Below are 18,979 nucleotides of genomic sequence, written 5' to 3' on the forward strand. Positions count from 1 at the left end.
CAACAACAAACCACACTGAAAACCAATCATTCTTTGATAGCGATTAGTTAAATTTATAGTTAAAAATCTAATTGCAGGTCAGTTCTGATCCACTCACCCTCTTATCGGTCAATCTACACACGCGAGTGAACTCGATTATTTACATCGTATGGTAACAACAAGTAAAATTTATATTACACCAAGTAGTGCGTTTAATAATAAGTCGTAAACTAAGTTTAATAGCTAATAGAGGTGTTGTTTGGTGCAAACAAATTAACTATAATAAATCAACCAACTTAGAATATATAACGTTCATATAAAGTCGGCCATTCCATAACGTGGGAAAAGTCGGGGAAATCGGATATAAACTTTAAACCAGCAGCGTCCCTCGCGTAATCGTAGCTAACAAAGCTAGCAGCAAATCCCAGCTGGAAAGTTGGAGTGCTAAAGTCTTGCGAAGATTTCTATAAAGAAATATGTTATAACATCAAATAAAGGCAGGGTTTACCAAACTCACCGCAAAGTCAATGTGAAACTTTAAGGGAGAGTTATCATTTCCATATGCGAAAAATATTTGATATGGTGCAGAATATGTTTCGGGATCATCCAGCATATTTCGAATAAACGACCAATCCTCTACCTCCACCCCATCCAGAGGTTGAATATATAAGCTCATGTGTGGAGGCCCAGAGATTTCGAATTCAAATCGAGCCACTTTCCCAGAGTCCAAGACTGTCTTGCTGAGAAGCTTGAGAGACGTTACTCCTGGAATGGCCACCTCCTGCTCCCGCGGTAGCCAATGACTCTTTGTGCGGGTCTTACACCAACGGTGATTAAAGCAGGGAACTCCACACATCAGATACTTATCGCAATCAGAGGATGTGCTAACCAGGCCAGTTAGGTTGACTGTGGTATCCTCCAGGGGATAATATAGACGACGATCCTGGAAGTCGAAGTAGTAGCCAGAATCACTGAGACTCACAGAGCCATCGTACTCATAGAAAATACGACGAACATGCTGAAAGAGAGGGGATGTTATTGGAAATATACGTAATTTTCAATTAAAGAACTTACCAAGAAGTGAATTCTCATTACACTGGTTTTGGCGCGATAAGGAAAGCCCACGTCGGAAACCGCAATCATGCTGAATATAAAGGTTACTACTCCCAAACCGAGCAATGCTAATTTGGGCCAACGGAATATATTTATCAGGGGAGCCTAGGATAACCAACAATTAGATTTAATATTAACAAAATCCTCTTATCTTACCACAAAACCTAAGGCAAAGAAAGTTCCCACAGCGCAGATTAGTGCGATCAAGAGATCTGGATTAGTTCCATGTCCAAAACGTCCCAGCATGGGAAAGAAAACCAAGAGAAAAGTGTAGAAGAGGTAGCAGAAGTACAGGAAAGGCATCAGTTGCAGGATCTGCACAATCAATACCCAATAGTATCCTGCAAATTTAAACATATTTATTAAGGGAAAATCAGATGTGTTATACGACTATTTACCGCGATCGTGGAGAGTGCTCAAAAGATTAATCAATACAGCACCGGAATAAAACAGCAATGACATCATGCAGAGATAAGGTGTCCTTAGACTTATAGCAGTAAGGATAATAGCAAATAAAGACAGGAGTACACAGTGGGCATGAAGACTCATATGAATGTGATTGGGATGGCTAATTTTTTCCTGGAAATAAATATTCATGAATTACCGTAAACAAACAGCCAAACTAACTCACATTCGGTATCAGGGTGTAGTAGAGGGTCAAGGGCAGAACCTGTCCAATAATTGCTGGAACGATGAAAAGGCCAATCACCAGCCAATTGTTACTGAAATATGTCATCGAACGATCCCCGGCATCAAAAAGAACTGCCATCAGTAGAGGCAATCCAAGACTAAGGATCATTCCCAACACATGAAGTCCGAGGATAATGGAAAACCATATTGATATTTGACCAATAGAAGCATCTGATTCACGTGCCATCCTCAAAAGAGAGCAACCCACAAGAACCAAACTGATAACAGCAATGCAGCAGTTCAGGATTATGCCAGTGGTTTCAGCGTAGTAAATAAAAAATAGACCCAGATAGTCAAAAAAGACGGCATGTCCTGAGCTGTGTTCCTGTAAAATAAAATATAAGTATTATTTATTATAGGTCTATTTAGTTTCTGAATTGCCCCAACAGTTTTGAGTGACTCACCTCTGGGTTGTGCATTTCACTAGCATTGGCAAAAGCTTGCACCAGAGACAAAGCATTCTCTCCCGAACTTTGAAGGGAATCAATGGGCACCGCCTGAACATTATCGAAAATTGTGTGATACACATAGCCATTGCTGATTTGAGCCATATCAAGACCTTTAAGCAACAAGTTTTTATAGAGGAACCAGTCAAATAAAAGTGACGCCAACTCACCTGGCAACCCTCCATAGTCCCGAAAGATACGGAAGTCCGTGTCCGATGGCAAAATGCCAGACTGAAATATTTCCTCGGCCATTGTGGTGGCAAACGGATGCTTCGCATTTTGATAATAGTACTGAATGGAGTAAATAGAATGTATATAAGTTTATCAAAACTTGCCGCTGCCATCAAAGCCAAAAAAAAAAAATTCACGCAATCAAATTGCCGCAATTAGCACATAGAAATTCGATATATTTATAAGGGGAATAAATTGCAAATAACTGTGAGTCTAGACAAAAGTTCCCCCTAAATTATGGAATTCGTCATAGCTACATGCCTTTATGAGCCAGGGGTTATTGGGACCGCTCTGGAACAACAGATCACGACCTCCGCTGCCGGCCACCTCCAGATTTATGAGAGCCCTGTCGGAAGGTTCCTTAGTAACTCAATTAAACTTATAAGGATATCGACACTCACTTGCAATTGGCCGCCCATTTATGTTGGGTAATAAAGCCATGTGACGCCTCCAAAGGATTCTCCTCAGCTCCATTCCAAAGGAAAACAATGGGATGTTCGAATGGAGTTCCCGAGATAGCCACTTGTCGAAGGACCTCAAGCATAACCACTACCATAGTGCCATCGTCACCGGAACCTATAGACAGATATTGTACCAAATCCCTTTGGGGCTAACAGAAAGTTTAACTAACCGGGACTGCTGGGCTTGGAATCAAAGTGACTGTTGAGTAGCAGATAGGACGAACTATTGGAGCTCTTGGAGCTAATTTTCGCTACCACATTCTGAACGCCTTGATACATGTTCACCATTTGCCAATGCATGTAAGCCCCCGAAGGCTGCTGAACATCCAGCTCCAGTTCGTAAAGATCACTGCGCATTGCTGCCCGGATGTTTTCCACTTCCTCCACGATAAAAGCCACCGTTGTCACCTCATTTGCCACACTACCCACAACTTTGGGTCCGATCTTGTCGTATTTGTAGAGCAATCTCTGTGCCCTCTCTGCGACGAATTGGCCAGGCTTGCTAGACTCATGCGCTATCAGAACACTGTCCGGAAGTCGATGGTAGAGAGGATATACCACCGCATAGAATAGAGCCACCCACAGGATCAAAAAAGATGGTGTGTAATACCATGGTAATCTATGCTTCATCTGCTTCTCCTGTGATAATATTTTGACCAAAGCTAAGTCCGACTTGCTTTCAGCAGACCCCTGTAAAATGGTTTATTGATTAATAACCAAAAATTGATTTTTAAAATCAATTCTTACATTCTCGTCCCTGGACTTCATGTCGATAATTTCTGGTCGCTCCACAAAGTCGAACAGTTCCTTTGGCCAGTCGGAACTGAACTGAAAAACCCATTGACTTTTAGGGACCTAAAGTTGAAGGTAGGCGGATATTATCAGCAGTGATTCGCACTTTGAATCCCATAAAGATAAATCGCTTTATACATGCAATATAGCGTTCGATGCTAACGACAATATGGCAAAACCCCGAACACTTTTCAGTTGCTTCCCAGTTGGTTTTGCCTATTTGGTATCTAAATAATAGCAGATTTATGGAGTGCTATCTTTATGTCGCTTTAAAATAGTGTAAGGAATTGTTTTTGGCACGCTTGTTTACTGAGTGACTCCCAGTCGCTCAACCGGGAAATCTTATCTTTATTTCTATATGCGGTTGCTGCGCATATATACGTCTCGTGCTACTTCAGTACAACATCTTATTGAGACCACAAATTGCTTAATTTGGACTGCGTTAGGGTAGTTCAATGACAAAATTATTAATTTACTGTTCAGATAAACTATTTATTTTCATCAATAGGGGACATCTTGTAGAGTTTAAATTCATTCAGACTTACAGCAAATGTGAGAAGTTGTAAAGCTTGAGGAAATTTGTTTCATTTTTCAGTACATTTGTTTATGGTTAAATTAAGAGTCAGTTTATAAAAGACATTAAAAAAAACCTTTTTTTATAGCTATCTTATTAATTTGTACTTTGTCAGTTTGTGTCCATTGTCCACGTTTATTGTCGCATGGACTCCATCAGATTTTCCAGCAACTCGGCGAGATCTTTTGCATAGGGAACGTCGGTATATTTATTCGACTTCTCAGAGTAAATCACTGACAGCTCCACTCGGAGGCCGATCAGCAGTTTGAACAGCTTGGTGCCCCGCAGCATGCCCTTGTATTTGGCCTCGAAGCAGAAGAGTTTCCACAGCATGAGGACAGCCAAGCGGTGCTCTTCGAAAGAGTTCAAGTCCTTATCACCAGATCCAGGTCCTTTGTGCACTGGTTGGTTAACAATATCACGCAGCATATTAATGAAGTCACCGTGTGCCACGAGCTGGCTGCGGTTGGCATTGAAGAAGCACATGTTGCGAAGGATACGAAGGCACAGGATTCTCTTCTGGTTCAAAGGCGGTGTACGTTGAATGGTGTTTATGAGGGAATAAAGATGGCTAGCTCTGGCACCCACATCATACCGGGAAAATACCTCCCAGAATCCGAGCCAAGCGTTTAAAACTATTGGCCGCACTTTGGTGGCCTGAGTGGAAGTTTGATTTGCAGGCAGGATCGTGTCAAACATGTCCAGCAAATGCATTTTAGATAGACTCAGTCGGCCCTCAGCACAGGAGCAGCAGTTTCCCATAACCCTCAGGGCCGGCACCATGCTGAGATTGGGCTCCTTGTTAGGTGCCTCTTTCTTCGTGGTCTCGAAGTCAGCCACGCGAACCATAAGGTGAAGCAGGGAATGCGATTGTCCATGATGGAGAATCGAAGTCTGTTTGCACATCTCGAAGGAGCGCTCAGTAAGAAACATAGTCAGCTGGACCGTGATCTTCTTAAGGTGCTGCGAGTGTGACAACCAAGGCCAAATGCGAATAATGATGCGGGTGAGTGTGGCGGCCATACTGGTCTTGCTGATCAAAGTATTGTAGGAACTGTGCCACTGGAAAAGCATGTTTATAAGCAGCAATAGATTACTGAGGATATTCTGTGACTTGTGGGCTCCCACACGCTTCACATAGGCGTAGGCGTTTCCGATGTTTTCATCGTTGAGAAAAGTGTCTAGAAGGTTAACCACTCGGTCCAGCAACTTTAGTTGACCGGCCGCATGCACAGCGCAACGCGAGAGCTTCAGCAGTAATCCGAGCGTCTCACAAATATGCACATGGCCTGAACCAGGTTTTTGCAAAAAGTGGAAGGTCTTGGGCGGATAATATTGTTCAAAGAGGCGATCCAGGCGGTGGTAAATTAGAACGGCTGCATTGGTCGTTTTGACACCAGCGTCTGGGTTCTGGTCATCATCCTTCGTCTGTGAAGACTGATTCTGCATGCATATCGATATCAACTGCTTATTCATGGAAACAATATCGTCTAGGCCGTTTAGCACTAAATCCTCTTCTTCAGTGGGTATAAGATCGTCCAATGGCAGTACATATCGTTCCAACTTTCGCAGCAAACTCCCCTTTTCTGTAGCACCCTGCGCCTTGTTGAACACCATAGCTAAGGACATGAGGGTGTAGCGCTGAAAGGCAGTATTAATATACGACAAATGCAATCCGTACAGGAAGAAGTCGAGGAATAGGGCTGGCTGACTCTTAAGCTGCTCGACTAGAAAGGCGTTCGCATTTGAATCCTTGCAGAATATCAGAAACATCTTGAATATCTGAACCAGCAGTCGCTCGGGACCGTCCAGATCCAGCACGTCGTTCGTCAGCGACAGGAAGCTCTGCATTAGGACGGAGTCACGACAGATGGTCCTCTGAAGGAACTCAAAGTTATCACGATAGCACAGAGAATACAACTCACATATTTGTCCTGCGCACAGCTCCACAAAGGGGATGGAGAATGCGACTGGTGGCGGTGAAGTTTTCATCACATCACTGAGTCCGTTCATGAAGCTGTGCCCGCACAGAGTGGCACACCACTCCGGCTTGAGGACCACCATTTGAGTGCAGATGGCCACGTAACAGCCAATTATTTCACAGGAATGCTGCTGGCCTGCAGCATCTTTCGTTACCCAGGGAGTAACGTGCATTGCTTTTAGGGCGTTGTATGCATCCTTGAGGAAGTCATGGTGTCGCAACAGATCGAGGCTAGCCTCCGCGCCAATAATGGGCATCAACAGAGTTAAGACGCGTCCGGCCAACTCCCTGACAAGCATAAGTTCGTGGACATCCAATAGCGTGGTCAAACAGCAAGCTGGCAGTCCACCAGGAAGGAAGTCCAGGCGGGGCAGAATGTTTGCCATGATGGAGCCACAGGTGGTAATCAAATTGGCCATGGAAACCCAGGCCAAGGCGCGCACTTCGCTGTCGCTGTGCCCGCACAAACTGAGAAAATAGCGCAGAACCTTCTGCGTGGCACCCACTTCGTTCGGGACGTTGTTCTTGACGGGAAGTCGAGCTTGGTGCATGTGAAGCTGACAGATGATATGCAGGCAATCACGCTGCCACTCGGCACCGGTCTGCGTCGAGGTCCTCAAATCGCTGGACAACTGGATGAACTGCTGACAATAGAACTGCGGTCGAAAATGCAAAGTTAGAACTTAATAAATAAATTAAATCAATTACTTTCAGTACTCACCGTCAACTGAACATCACTGAACTTTAGATCCCGCTCGCTAAGACGCCGCAGGATGCGGAGGATGCAGCGTACATGCTGAAGCTGGCGCAACTCAAAGTGCGTTCTGGCCACCTTACTTAACTGCATAAAGAACTTTCCATGCCAGTTCATCTTTACATCAAAACACTCGTTGGAGAGTAGGTGCATTAGACATTGGCTAATCAAGTGCAGCGTTTCAAGAGGAATGAGGCGATCGTGCAGCATAAGGTGGAAGCTGTGATGATGATCCGTTTCGAGAGCTTCGCTCAGTCCGCTCTTCACCTGAGGCTGACAGAAGCGCAGGCAAGTGAGGCACAGTTCTAGCAGGTACTTGTAAAGCTCTCGATCCGCGTCGTTGCCCGGCGCCAAGCGGATATACTTGTGGATCAACTTCCACAAGCTTTCGCCCACCGACTGACTGATCGTGCTGCGCAGGAGCACAAGGAATAGCTGAACAAGTGTCACAATATGTTGCAGATCCTCGTGATTGCTGCAGTTACTGGCTGCGGTGAGCTGGTTACCAAGCTGCAAGTCCACGTTGGAGGCTCGCAACAAGGCCAAGTCAGCAACTTTTATCTTAAGAGTCTCCCTGATGTCCAGCTCCCGGACAGACTCCAAAGTGATGCTGGATGGACACTGGCAAACGCGGTGGGCCGTATACAGTCGCCAATGCTGGGCAGCTCTAGTTTTATCACCTCCGAAATGGGAATCCTGCAGTTCTTGTTGCAAGGCCAATCCTTCTAACGCCGCAGTGGGTATCTCCGTGGCTTCAACTTCGTATGTCACAGGCAAAAGCATCGAACCCAGATCTATGTCCATCACTAGCTTGTCCTCAGTGGAGGTAATAAAATTGTGGTACAGCATCTGGAACAGGCAGAGACTCACATCCTGGCGCAATTGAGCCTCATGGGGAAGTATGAATAAAGCGCGCAGCAGGCACACGTACACCTCAAAAGTGCTTGCGATCTCTTTACGGAATCCAGCATTGTGAAACAGCAGCTTCATGAGAATACCCACGGCGGGCACCAGGATATCTGCGGGATCGTTGGCACTCTCTTTCTTCAAAGCGTTGTGCAAAGACTCCAGTACTAGCCGATATCCATCCTCCTTCGTAGAGAAGTCTTCGCAAGCTTTCCAGCTTTGAAGCAACACATTCAATTGAGTAATTGTGGACTTCCTGATGGTAGGCCTTAAGTCTTTTGTTTGAAGCAATCGGATCAAGGCATCCAAGCTGCGCTGACCTTGAAAGGATTCCTCAGAACATGGAGTAAATATGCTTTTGTAGCTAGCTGGTGGTTGGATCACGCAGATATTGTTGCCGATCAGCTCAATCGGAATCTTGTCCATGGTTGGCTTATATTTGTTCGTGTAGTCTTGACATTGCAGAACGTAGGCGATTCTGGTAGTAGCTTCGCTTCTCATCTCAGAAAACGGATGGAACATATAGTAAACGTAGCCCCGCAGCATCAAGGGCGCCTCCACTCCGCTGTAGTCTGGCTCGAACAAATGCCACACAACCTTACTCAATTGCTTGTGAATAATCGACCTACAGATCAGCAGGGGCAGCACAGGAAGCACAACATCGAACATAATATTAAAGTCCTGCGCACTGAGCATTGAGTTTAACTTGAGGAGCATTGTGGGATAGTCCAGGCACCACTGTCGAACCTGTTCCGAGGTATCAGCGTCCCAACTTTCGACGATCAGCCTGCGCAATATCTGGGTGTTAAGCGGCAATCCAAGGATCTGCTGGCGAACCAGCCCCAAATTAGTGCAGCCTGTCATGTAGTTCGTCCTGTTTAAAAAGGAATGGAAGTGGGACACCACGGGTGGTGGCATCAAACGGTATAAGAAACCACGCAGTTTTTGGTCAGGCAAATCAAGCAGGGTGTACAGCAGCGCCTCCGCATCCTTTCTCAACTGCGAATTACCCTTGTAGAGGGGTGTGCACTCCACAATTGCGTCGAAGAGTTGTTTCACCAGCGTCTCACTGCCCAGTTGGATGACAACCAGGCACACCTGCTTGTGCATTTGAATAAGCTGCGCCGCTCCCATTTTAGTCTTCGGCTCGAATTGATTTAGGGCCAGGCTGTAGGCCCGCTTCAGCTTTATCAACTGTTGCTCCTCGGCCGAGGGCTCTGAGGTCAGGGCACAAATCAGATTGCTCAGCGACTTCATGCGATCGGGCACGCAAGACAGATAGGAGCTGTCCAAAATGATGGGCTGGATAAGCGATTTGGCATTGATTCGATCCAAGTGTTTATCATAAGTGAGATTCAGAGCTACCGTGTCTTGCAGCAGGCCGTTGAAGATCAGCGATTGAAGTCGGGGAATCATCAGCGAATCCTCGAGCTTGGTCACGTTACTGCCCTCCACATTGTTGCAAAACGTAAGCAACGTCTTCACAATCTGCGCGAAACGCTCAGTACTCCGTTGGCAAACTCGGGAATTGAGAACATCATATGTCCGGACAGCTTCCACGCATAGCTCCAGGATGTGCCAGTTGTCGCTTGTGCATCGGAAGAGCAGCTGCTGGATTAGCTTAGTGCAGTTGGCAAGCAGGAGCCCCAGGGCGCTGCCCACCTTAAGCTGCTTGGGTCGCGAGCCAGGTGGATCCAAACTGGTCGCATAGCACATGGTACGACGGCGCACCTGGATGCGGCGCTGCAGTTGCTTCAGGCACGCAATGAGAGCCCGGTTCACGTGCAGCAGGCTGTCATCTTCCCTCGCTTGCAGCTGCACCAGGTGCAGAAATATAAACGGCGACTGCAGGAAGTACTCGGCTGGGTAGTCGCCCATCCGAATGATCAGATGCGTAAGCTGCACCTGCAGTTCCAAGGCATCGGTGGCGTCATTGCGCGGCAAATCGATCAAGCTCGTCATGCTTTCCACATCGTCTAGGGCGGGGCGCGTCCAGGCGGGCTCGTAGTCCTCAGGCGAGAGATTGCCCTGCATCTGTTCCACGCTGCTGGCGGCGGAATCGCTTCCCCGGCTGGTGAGATTGATCGAACTAAGGCTGGAAGCGCACGGCGTTACCAGGTCCATCTTGTACTTCTCGAGCAGCAGGAGCTGCAGATCGTCCAGCAGCTCGTTTACGCGCGTGGACTCCAGACCACGCAGTATGTTACGCACCTTCTCCAGTTCGGTCTTCAGGCGGTCGTAGGGAATCTTGCGGATAACCGCCTCGCTGTATTCGGAACGCAGCAGCTCCAAGATCATGGCCAGCACTCGGTCGGCGGCCAGGGGCGGCGTGTGTCCGAACCACCGGATGAGCTGCTTCAGCAGCAGCACAGGCTTGAACTGGACGTGCTCGCCGAGCTGGAGGCACCGGATGAACCGCGTCTCAATCTGCTCGAGGGCGCGCAAGCGTATCTCCCTTGATTCGCTGGTCAGCTTGGCCAGCTGCGGCTCCGCCAGTTGTAGGGCCAGATTTTCTTTGGCACTCATCTCTGTAGCCTTATATTACCTATTACCCGACTTTTTGTTCCTTATCAGTTCCTTTTTGGGCAGCAAATGTTCCAGGATGACATTTTTGAAAGCGTCAACTCAAATCGTGCCGGCGTTGCCACCCGTGTTCAGTTTGCCGCTTTCTAAAAAGGGCTAATAAATACCAAGCACAAGATAAGCAAGTATTTTTGGTATGTGTGTAGTATTTTTTGTACATTTTGTATTTACCCGCTACTTTTTAAATTTAATATTTATACAAATCAAAAATTAAACATCCTTTCTACGTCTTATATTAAGCCGGATAGCATGGGCACAAAAAGCTCGGATTAAAAACGTTATTAATTTGTCTAATCATTGCTTGGCAAATGAAAAAGGATCGGAAAGGCACACAGAGAATCAATCTTATCTCCGGTCTCCATTCCTCTAAGAACATAGTTTCTTGGCGCTTTTCACTTCAATAGAAATTCTAAGCCGAAATGAAACTATTGCTTTTTAAAAACGGCGATAAAAATACGACGATCGACTAATGTTGACTAAGTTAATTTTACTGCTGAAACCATCATCAGTCATTTAAAATTTTGAGTTTTAAAATTTTTTGAGTGATAGTTCCGGGAAAAGTTATTTTCAAACTCATTTTGCTGAAGAACTGACACATTACTAGTGTTTAAATAAGATTAAATATTCCTGTGAGGTATGGGTAATGAATTGACTTATGTCACAGCTTAAAAACTTAATTAATATTAATTGGTTAACTTAATAACCAAGTTATCTGATTGGCAAATGAAATATGTGGAATAGGAACACATTGAAATAATCAAAGCTTAAGATTCTCACAATATTTTAAATTAAATCGGGTATTAGTTAAAAACAGGGAAAAGCCCGAAGACGTTACATATGTGCCACTTCTGAATACCAAGATTAGGCATTAGTTAGCAAGAGATGACAACATTGTCCTAAGTAGAAATGCGCTAAATCACACTTTTAAATTAAGTTTAATATTTTTAATCAATCTTGCATGTTAAAACTCCAGAACTTCTGCTACATATTACTTGGTAAACATAAAAAACCTTGTTGCACAAGAAATATTTTCTTCCGCCTACCGACGTAGAGTATTATTAATATTATTAATAAATAAACCCAGATTTGAATTTTGGTATATTTTTTATAATATTTTAATAGCGCCATCCGATATCGAAGAAGAAGAGAGCCGTTAGGTCCTGCCGTGAAAAAAATCACGATATAAATATTTATTTTCATTCAAAAATATCGATAAATTGATATTTTAATATATTGTACATATCCCTAACTTAAGGCAAGTGGGTTTTGTGTGTCCGTTTTACTGACACTTACGTGGCTCTTACGTTTACAGACACTTACGTGACAGCGGCGCCAAAAATAACGTTACTATCGATATATCACGTAAAAAATACCACGATATAAATATTTATTTTTATTCAAGAAATACCGTATTGATATTTTTATATATTTCACATCCCTATTTATAATCGAATCGCCCATCTGATCGGACAGACTTTGTGTTTAGCGGGTAGATAATATTGTTTGTTTTATATTGCTGTGGAAAACTTTCCTGTACGCGTTGTGTGTATCTGTTCATATCGGATTTCGTGCCGTTTTATTTATTTTCCGCTGGAAAAGTGCTGTTGTGCGAATGCTAGTATGCTCAGTAACCTCTAATAATCTTACGCCAACCGGTTATTCGTAATTTAAACTTGAACAAAGTGCGATTATGGCTTTGTCCTTACTCCTGCTGCAAATCCATTGTGTGTTTTTAATCAGGCCCTACTATTGCGGCATCTTGTGACGTCAGAGGATAGAGTGTTTTTGTTTTTTCATTCACTCGCGCCATACGCAAACAAACATATGTACTATATACATACATATGTATATAGTGTCAAATGACACTTGATGAATTTGCAATCCAAACAACGCATATGCTGGAAATGGAAATAGTGAAATGATGTCACTGGCACACGCCCGGGGATTTCCCTCGCCACCCCCTACCACCCACACTCACAAACTATTTCGCCGGTCTTGGCCTTTGCTTTTCCACCTTTTGTGTACATATATCACACCCTCCACTTGGAAATCAATAGCCCTCCGCCTATTTTCCAATTAGAAGTGCCCAGCAATTAGTAATAAGTGTTCTCCTCCCCTCTCCAGTCTATAGTCTCCAATGGGATCAACAGGTTGTGGAGACTTGTAATTTAAGATTGATTATTTTGGCCACTGTGCCAAAAGCGCAAGCTTAGCGACAAGTATTTATGGCTAATCTTATCGGATTGCCCACTTAAATCCCCGATTACGGGTCCATTATCGTTTCGCATCACTACCCCTTGAACCTTGGACGCATCATTTGCTGGCAAATCGAATAGAAAAGATTTATACTGCACCAAGAAATTATTCTCCATTTGATTTGACTACATCCAATCAATTACAATAGTTTTTTACGACCAATAAATAACAGAATTGGCTACAAGAGCAAAATTCCATTTTCTAACCACTAAACACGGAACCCCAAATAAGAAATTTTGAACTTGATTCAGTTTTTAAAAGAATATCAAAAAGATCATCAGTTTTAATTTAGAAGTATTTAAAATATTTTTTAATAATATTTCTCCCAGATTACATTTTTTATTACTTTTTAAATTTCTAAATTACACTCCTATACTTTTCCATTAAGCTGTAATGTCATGTTTTTGTTTTCTTACAATTCTGGTCTATAGTAACCACTTTTTATAATTGCCCCACTATAATAGTGTTTTGAACTTCATATAGCGTGATCTGTATTTTCGTTGAAGGTTGTGGTGGCGTTATTTCAAATTGTTCCCGTATCCAAAGTCACGGACAGACAAATTGTCACCTCCCCCTCTGACTTCTCCTCCCTCCCTCAATTTGCAAGTGCGAAATTGATTATAATGCACTCTTTGCATTCGAATGTCTGGCAATTCAATTAGCAATCTGAAAAAACTGAGATATGTTGGAAGTCGGTTATATAGAATAATCAAACTCCGACAATATGTTGTGATAAGCCCTATATGATAAGCAATGGGAACTTTGAATTGTCGCTAATTATTATTCACTGAGCACTATTCGAAATGTACCATGTAGTTTTATTATTGCTCTGTTTTTATCGCAAACGACAGGCATAAACAAACGACTGGAACCTATGACTCACTTTAGTTATCAGTAATAGTACTCAGTATAGAAACGATGTGGATATAGTTTATGGTCTGGCTTTCCAGTAAACTCGAGCAAGTTCATGGGGATCGACGTATGAGCTATTCACTCTCTATAGTCCGCTGACCTCTCTTTGTGCTTACTATCTTTTCATATTTAAGCAGTGAATTAGCTGTCTGAAACGCACCCTTGATAAGATAATAAATAAAATTCTGATTCTGGACGAACATATGGCACAAAAATATTAAATTGCCCCGATTTCAACTCGATATTTCACCTATAATCTCTGGTTGCTGCGTATCTATCCGCTTACAAAATTTCCTTTGTTCGTTTTTGTAAATAGTGAAATGTTAACGACTCAAACAGTAAAGTCGTTTGTTTAAACAACCTTTTCCGTAGAGCGAGCCAGTAAGTTTGCCTTAGCTTTTCCTTGCCATAGAGAGAAACACGTTTTTCTCTCTATTATTTGCCAACTTTTAGCGCACTTTTAAATTGCTTTGTTTATTTTGAGAAAATTTTTTTAATTATCCGGAAGAATGCTTGCGGTTTCTTACTCATATGTATGCATATTGGAACAAAGTTCTCTGATCCGAATGTTCCATAATTTTTCTACAATATCTATGAGTCAGACACAGGTGTGGACTTGGCCTAATTGGGACACCCCAATTAATTGCAGGGCTATTAAATTATGTGTCTGGTGTCGAGCAAATCGATTACCCCTATATCATAAACAAATATGACGATAGCTAGGAGTACTAATAGATGGCTGGTAAAACAGTTTTATTTATTTTTCCATATTATTATTTTCCCCACGTATTAGGGTATTAAAAGATTCACATAAATGAAACCATCTTTTTTATAGCATTTGATGGAATTTTGGACATAAAAGTAATTGCCAAAGTAAATGACTGAATTACGTGCCATAAATCCCAGAAACCAGACTTTTCCTAGGAAGTACTCAATTTATAAAGGCTTTTTTGTATACATACTCTGACCCATTTATGTATTTCTACAGAGCTGTGAAATAATTTTACTTTTTTCCGAGGTACAGATTGCAAATATTTGCATAAGCTCGCTGATAAACCAGTAAAAGTAGCCACCACAACGCAATTTATTTATTTATTTGTTCAGATATATTACAAGAATTTTAAATGCACCCAAGTAATTTTTGCACTCTATAAAATCTTCCAGAGCAACCACACATGGGCCAGAGCAAAGAGAACAAATACAAACGATTCCAATTCTGATTCCAAGTAGACGAGCTTCCTCAGCAGCACATTCCTTAAGTCCGTCGAAATGACGCAAAGCGTTCCATTGGCACGGGCCATTGGTGGCTACATATTTGGCCTTCTCCAGGCCTGCATTCGATTTGTGTTCCGGCTGATCTATGGCCACAAGGGTGAGAGTGTTCCCCCAATCACGGATCCCATTCTGCTGGAGTCTGCCACGTCGCTGGCCAGGAAGATCCGCAATCAGGAGGTGAGTGCACAAGGTAGTTCTCCCATTAATATATTTAATAAACTTTCCCCTTTTCAGCTGAGCAGCGTCCAGGTCCTGGAATCCTTCATTCGGCGCATCAAGGAGGTGAACCCCATACTAAACTGCGTGGTGGATGAGCGCTATGACCAGGCTTTAAAGGAAGCAGCCGAAGCTGATGCTTTGATCAAATCTGGTCAATACAGCGTGGAGGAACTGGCCAAGCAGAAACCCTTCCTGGGTGTGCCCATCACCACAAAGGACTGCATATCCGTCAAGGGTGCGTAGCTCTCATTAGCTTCTTGTAAAGATAACTAATGCATAGTCTACCCCTTCCTTTAGGCATGCTCCACACTGCTGGGCTTTATGAGCGTCGGGATGTACGTGGTGCGCAGGATGCGGATGCCATGGCTCTGATGCGCAAGGCTGGAGCCATTCCCTTCGCCCTCACGAATGTTTCCGAGGTGTGCATGTGGTGGGAGAGCAACAACACGGTGCACGGAAGGACGAGGAACGCCTACGATACGAATCGCATTGTGGGCGGCTCCAGTGGCGGCGAGGGCTGCATCCAGTCTGCGGCTGCTTCCGCCTTTGGCCTAGGCTCCGACATTGGCGGCTCCATTCGCATGCCCGCATTTTTCAACGGCATCTTCGGTCACAAGCCCAGCAAGCTGGTGGTGTCCAATGTGGGTCAGTTCCCAGCGCCCTTCAGTGCGGAGCAGAACTCCTTCCTGGGCCTGGGACCCATGTCACGTTTCGCCGAGGACTTGCGACCCATGCTGAGGATTATGGCAGGCGAGAAGGCTGCCCTGCTCAAGCTGGACGAGGATGTGGACCTGACCAAAATGAAGTTCTTCTACCAGGAGTCTGATGGCGGCGGCCGTCTTATATCCGCCGTTGATCCTGACTTGAGAGATGTAAAGTGAAATAGAGTTGTAATTATTTAAATATTTTATTCAAATAATTTTCTTCTTTAGGCCATGAACCGAGTGGTGAAGCATTTAAGCGAGAAGTTTGGCAGTCAAAAAGTGGAGCGCATCCAGCTGCCGCAGTTCCGACAATCGGCTGCCATCTGGTTTGCCAACATGCGCGACGACAGTGGCCATGGATTCGCATACCAGCTGGGCAACCTGGATCATGATATCAACACTTACCTGGAGCTTTTCAAATGGTTCTTCGGTGCCTCCAAACACACGTTCATTGGCCTGTCGACGGCAATCATGGATTCAGCCCAGTGCAAACATGGATCACCCAAGTACGATCACCTGGTGCGCAAGCGGAACGAGCTGAGGGACGAGCTGCAGCGCCTGCTGAACGATAACGGAGTGCTGATCTACCCGACGCATCCGACTGTGGCTCCGTATCACAACGAGCCCATTACGCGACCCATTAACTTTGCCTACACGGGTATTGTGAATGTGCTGGGCTTCCCAGCCACCGCTGTGCCGTTGGGCAAACTGGGCAGCGAGGGTCTGCCGCTGGGAATCCAGGTTATCGCCAACTTCAACCAGGATCGTCTGTGTTTGGCCGTGGCCGAGGAGTTGGAGCGAGCCTTTGGCGGATGGGCAAGGCCCGAAGTTCGGCTCTGAGGCCAGCCAGAATTATTTGCATACCTGCGAGTATGCAGCTTAGCTAGCTGTTAGATAGTAGTTGGGTCAGGTGAACCTCCTGGACTCCACCCATCATCACCCACTCCCGTGCAAGAACCCACCCACCCGAGTATTCGCCTGGCGTCAGTTGGTATTCCTTGTATGTACTCCAGTGCCTCGTTGTAATATCAATTTTCGATGTGGATTTATCTATATTTGTATGTGTTTTTAACCGTAATATAATCAACGATCCAAGCGGATCCGTTCCCGTTTTGCATTTACAATAAATAATTGCAACCTAAGATGTGCTGGTGTTTTGTTTTGTAATCCCAATGGCGACAGCCGCCCCTTGACCAAACAAACAGGGCGATTATAGTGCTGAATTCGAATCCAACGAGCTGTGCGAATAAACAAATCTTTATTTGAAAGACCAAACTTAAAGATATGCCGACGCACCTACTGCAATGGCGTATTTGTGTTGATTTTTTCATGTCTTTTTTAGTGCCAGGCACTGCTCTTCAAATAAACATTCTTACTCGGCAAAGGGGAAACTAAACAAATTAAAATTAGCAATATCAAGGATATCGTATTCACATATTTCCGGTGGCTCCTCCTCTCCACCTCCGGCAACGAGTTACATTCGTAATTTGGTCACTTAAATCTATTTTGGCTGTGGGCGGAAGTCTGCGGAGTCGTGGCATCCCCGCCAGGCTCTATCCTTTGCCGCCCAGCGACAGGATGAGCTTCAGCAGCTCCGTGCGCTTGGCCTTGACAGTGTCAATGTGCAGAGCGGGCAGGCCGTCGATCACCTCGTACCTGTTCAGATAGTCAGCGATGTGATCAGTCATGCAGATGACGTGGATTCCGCAATCGTAGCCATTCGCCTGCTGCAGGCAGCGCATTGGCCGGAACTTGGCCTGGCGTGCGCCCAGCAACTCCTTGATCTTATTCATCAGCTCCACGGAGTTGCCCGTGTTGTTGTTCCCATACGAGTCAAAGTGATAGAAGGTCTTCTCCGGTCGCGAGAAGACCAACAGTGACCAGTGAGTGCCACCGGCCTCAAAGCTCTCGTTGTCATTCAGCGCGAAGAAGATGAAGGGCTTGCCGGTGGCATGGCTCTGATCGAGGAGCTGCTCCAGCTCCTGGTCATCCATGTACTTCATGCACTGGGTCACCTCCGGGGCGATAAAGTGCAGATCCGAGTTCGTCTTGTACTTCATGTGCGACAGGTACTCATAGTAGAAGCTCAGGATCTGGTCGTTCAGCCAGTGGGGTCCATGGAGCAGCTGGACATCGGACATCCTTAGGCAGGAGTCGTGGAAGGTCAGCGAGATGGGGTCCGCCTTAGAGTTGCTGCCCATCTTGCTGTGGTAGTTGTTGTTAAACCTCGGACGCCGAGGATTCGGATTTTGGTTCTGGTTCTGGCGTGTATGTTGCCTAAAACGGAAGAAAAACGAAGTACCGGCTATTAAATCGTGTATATTTGTGACTAGATTTATGTAATTCCAGCTGGTGACTGTCACCTTAGAATTTTCCTGTCTTGGGGCAGCATTTTAACGACTAATCCGCAAAATTCCGCTGAAAAGAACTTTTCCGGTGAAGTAAATCAACCTTGCGTTTCAAAGTCAACGCACGAATGACGTTTTCGATTTACTTTTGCTTTCCCTTTCGTTTGCCGGCCGGCATTTGTTGCCTTTGTGGTTTCGTAGCATTCAGAAATTGGTCACTCAAGCAGGCTTTTTAAGTGTAAAATAATCTTATTTAAATCGAAAGTAAACATTTCGCGATTTGAATTGTTTTCCCCAAGAAATGAAATTTGTTTTTGTCGTTGGCGGCGAAAGTGCGTAGCAAAACAAAAAGGGAAGAGTAGCTGTTTGAGGGGTGGGCACACTGGGAGGGGTGGGCTGCGCGCGGGGGTGGAGCCCCTCAATTCACTCACCACGCAAAATGGCTTCCCCTCGATGTCGTGACCTCGCTATTTGTCCTTGTTTTGGACACTCCTCGCGAACTATCATTTATTTGGCTTTTTGGAGGCAAATAACTTGAATTTACCAACTGATATTTCGATGAGTTATCAAATTACACAACACTCAGAAATGATTTTTTCCGCTCAATCTTATAATCGTTGCGTCTTCTTTGCTTCTCATTTTCGCCTTGGCGCTGCCAGCCTGTCCAATAACTTAGTCTGGCAGCACCGGGCAATTAGTTAGTGTTGGCTAAAGAGTTTTTTAAAAAGGGTACGTTAATTGAATATTTTTAAAAT

General features: G+C 44.7%; 4 protein-coding genes and 1 long non-coding RNA gene across 6 annotated transcripts; 1 reads left to right on the top strand and 4 right to left on the bottom strand.

The window, feature by feature from the left end:
• Positions 1-29: 29 nt before the first annotated feature.
• Positions 30-3,822, bottom strand: LOC108008513 (endoplasmic reticulum metallopeptidase 1). Its single transcript, XM_017072381.4, has 12 exons — positions 3,668-3,822; positions 3,091-3,610; positions 2,861-3,035; positions 2,721-2,805; positions 2,399-2,519; positions 2,187-2,341; positions 1,724-2,107; positions 1,491-1,671; positions 1,249-1,433; positions 1,054-1,197; positions 497-997; positions 30-443 (listed from the first exon to the last, which is right to left on the bottom strand). Exons 1-12 carry the CDS (start codon positions 3,686-3,688, stop codon positions 276-278), a joined length of 2,640 nt encoding a protein of 879 aa, XP_016927870.3. The 5' UTR covers positions 3,689-3,822; the 3' UTR covers positions 30-275.
• Positions 3,823-4,183: 361 nt separating this feature from the next.
• Positions 4,184-10,584, bottom strand: ana3 (anastral spindle 3). Its single transcript, XM_017074643.4, has 2 exons — positions 6,989-10,584; positions 4,184-6,923 (listed from the first exon to the last, which is right to left on the bottom strand). Exons 1-2 carry the CDS (start codon positions 10,451-10,453, stop codon positions 4,422-4,424), a joined length of 5,967 nt encoding a protein of 1,988 aa, XP_016930132.3. The 5' UTR covers positions 10,454-10,584; the 3' UTR covers positions 4,184-4,421.
• A 1,367-nt stretch (positions 10,585-11,951) lies between these two features.
• LOC136116667 (uncharacterized) lies at positions 11,952-12,927 on the bottom strand. Its single transcript, XR_010653711.2, has 2 exons — positions 12,489-12,927; positions 11,952-12,408 (listed from the first exon to the last, which is right to left on the bottom strand). It is a non-coding gene; the product is annotated as an uncharacterized lncRNA (long non-coding RNA).
• LOC108010142 (fatty-acid amide hydrolase 2-A) lies at positions 11,975-17,018 on the top strand. Its single transcript, XM_017074976.4, has 5 exons — positions 11,975-12,128; positions 14,843-15,130; positions 15,188-15,407; positions 15,470-16,044; positions 16,105-17,018. Exons 2-5 carry the CDS (start codon positions 14,948-14,950, stop codon positions 16,714-16,716), a joined length of 1,590 nt encoding a protein of 529 aa, XP_016930465.1. The 5' UTR covers positions 11,975-12,128; positions 14,843-14,947; the 3' UTR covers positions 16,717-17,018.
• Positions 17,019-17,086: 68 nt separating this feature from the next.
• Den1 (Deneddylase 1) lies at positions 17,087-18,890 on the bottom strand. 2 transcript variants are annotated; one of them, XM_017072318.4, is made up of 2 exons: positions 18,656-18,890; positions 17,087-18,153 (listed from the first exon to the last, which is right to left on the bottom strand). In XM_017072318.4, the coding sequence occupies exon 2, from the start codon at positions 18,075-18,077 to the stop codon at positions 17,430-17,432; it is 648 nt and encodes a 215-aa protein (XP_016927807.1). In that variant the 5' UTR covers positions 18,078-18,153; positions 18,656-18,890; the 3' UTR covers positions 17,087-17,429. The 2 variants fall into 2 exon arrangements, with proteins under 2 accessions (XP_016927807.1, XP_016927806.1); XM_017072317.4 differs by lacking the exon at positions 18,656-18,890 and adding an exon at positions 18,240-18,377.
• Positions 18,891-18,979: the final 89 nt, after the last annotated feature.

This window comes from Drosophila suzukii, chromosome 2R (genome assembly GCF_043229965.1).
Source record: "Drosophila suzukii chromosome 2R, CBGP_Dsuzu_IsoJpt1.0, whole genome shotgun sequence".
Classification (NCBI taxonomy): domain Eukaryota; kingdom Metazoa; phylum Arthropoda; class Insecta; order Diptera; family Drosophilidae; genus Drosophila; species Drosophila suzukii.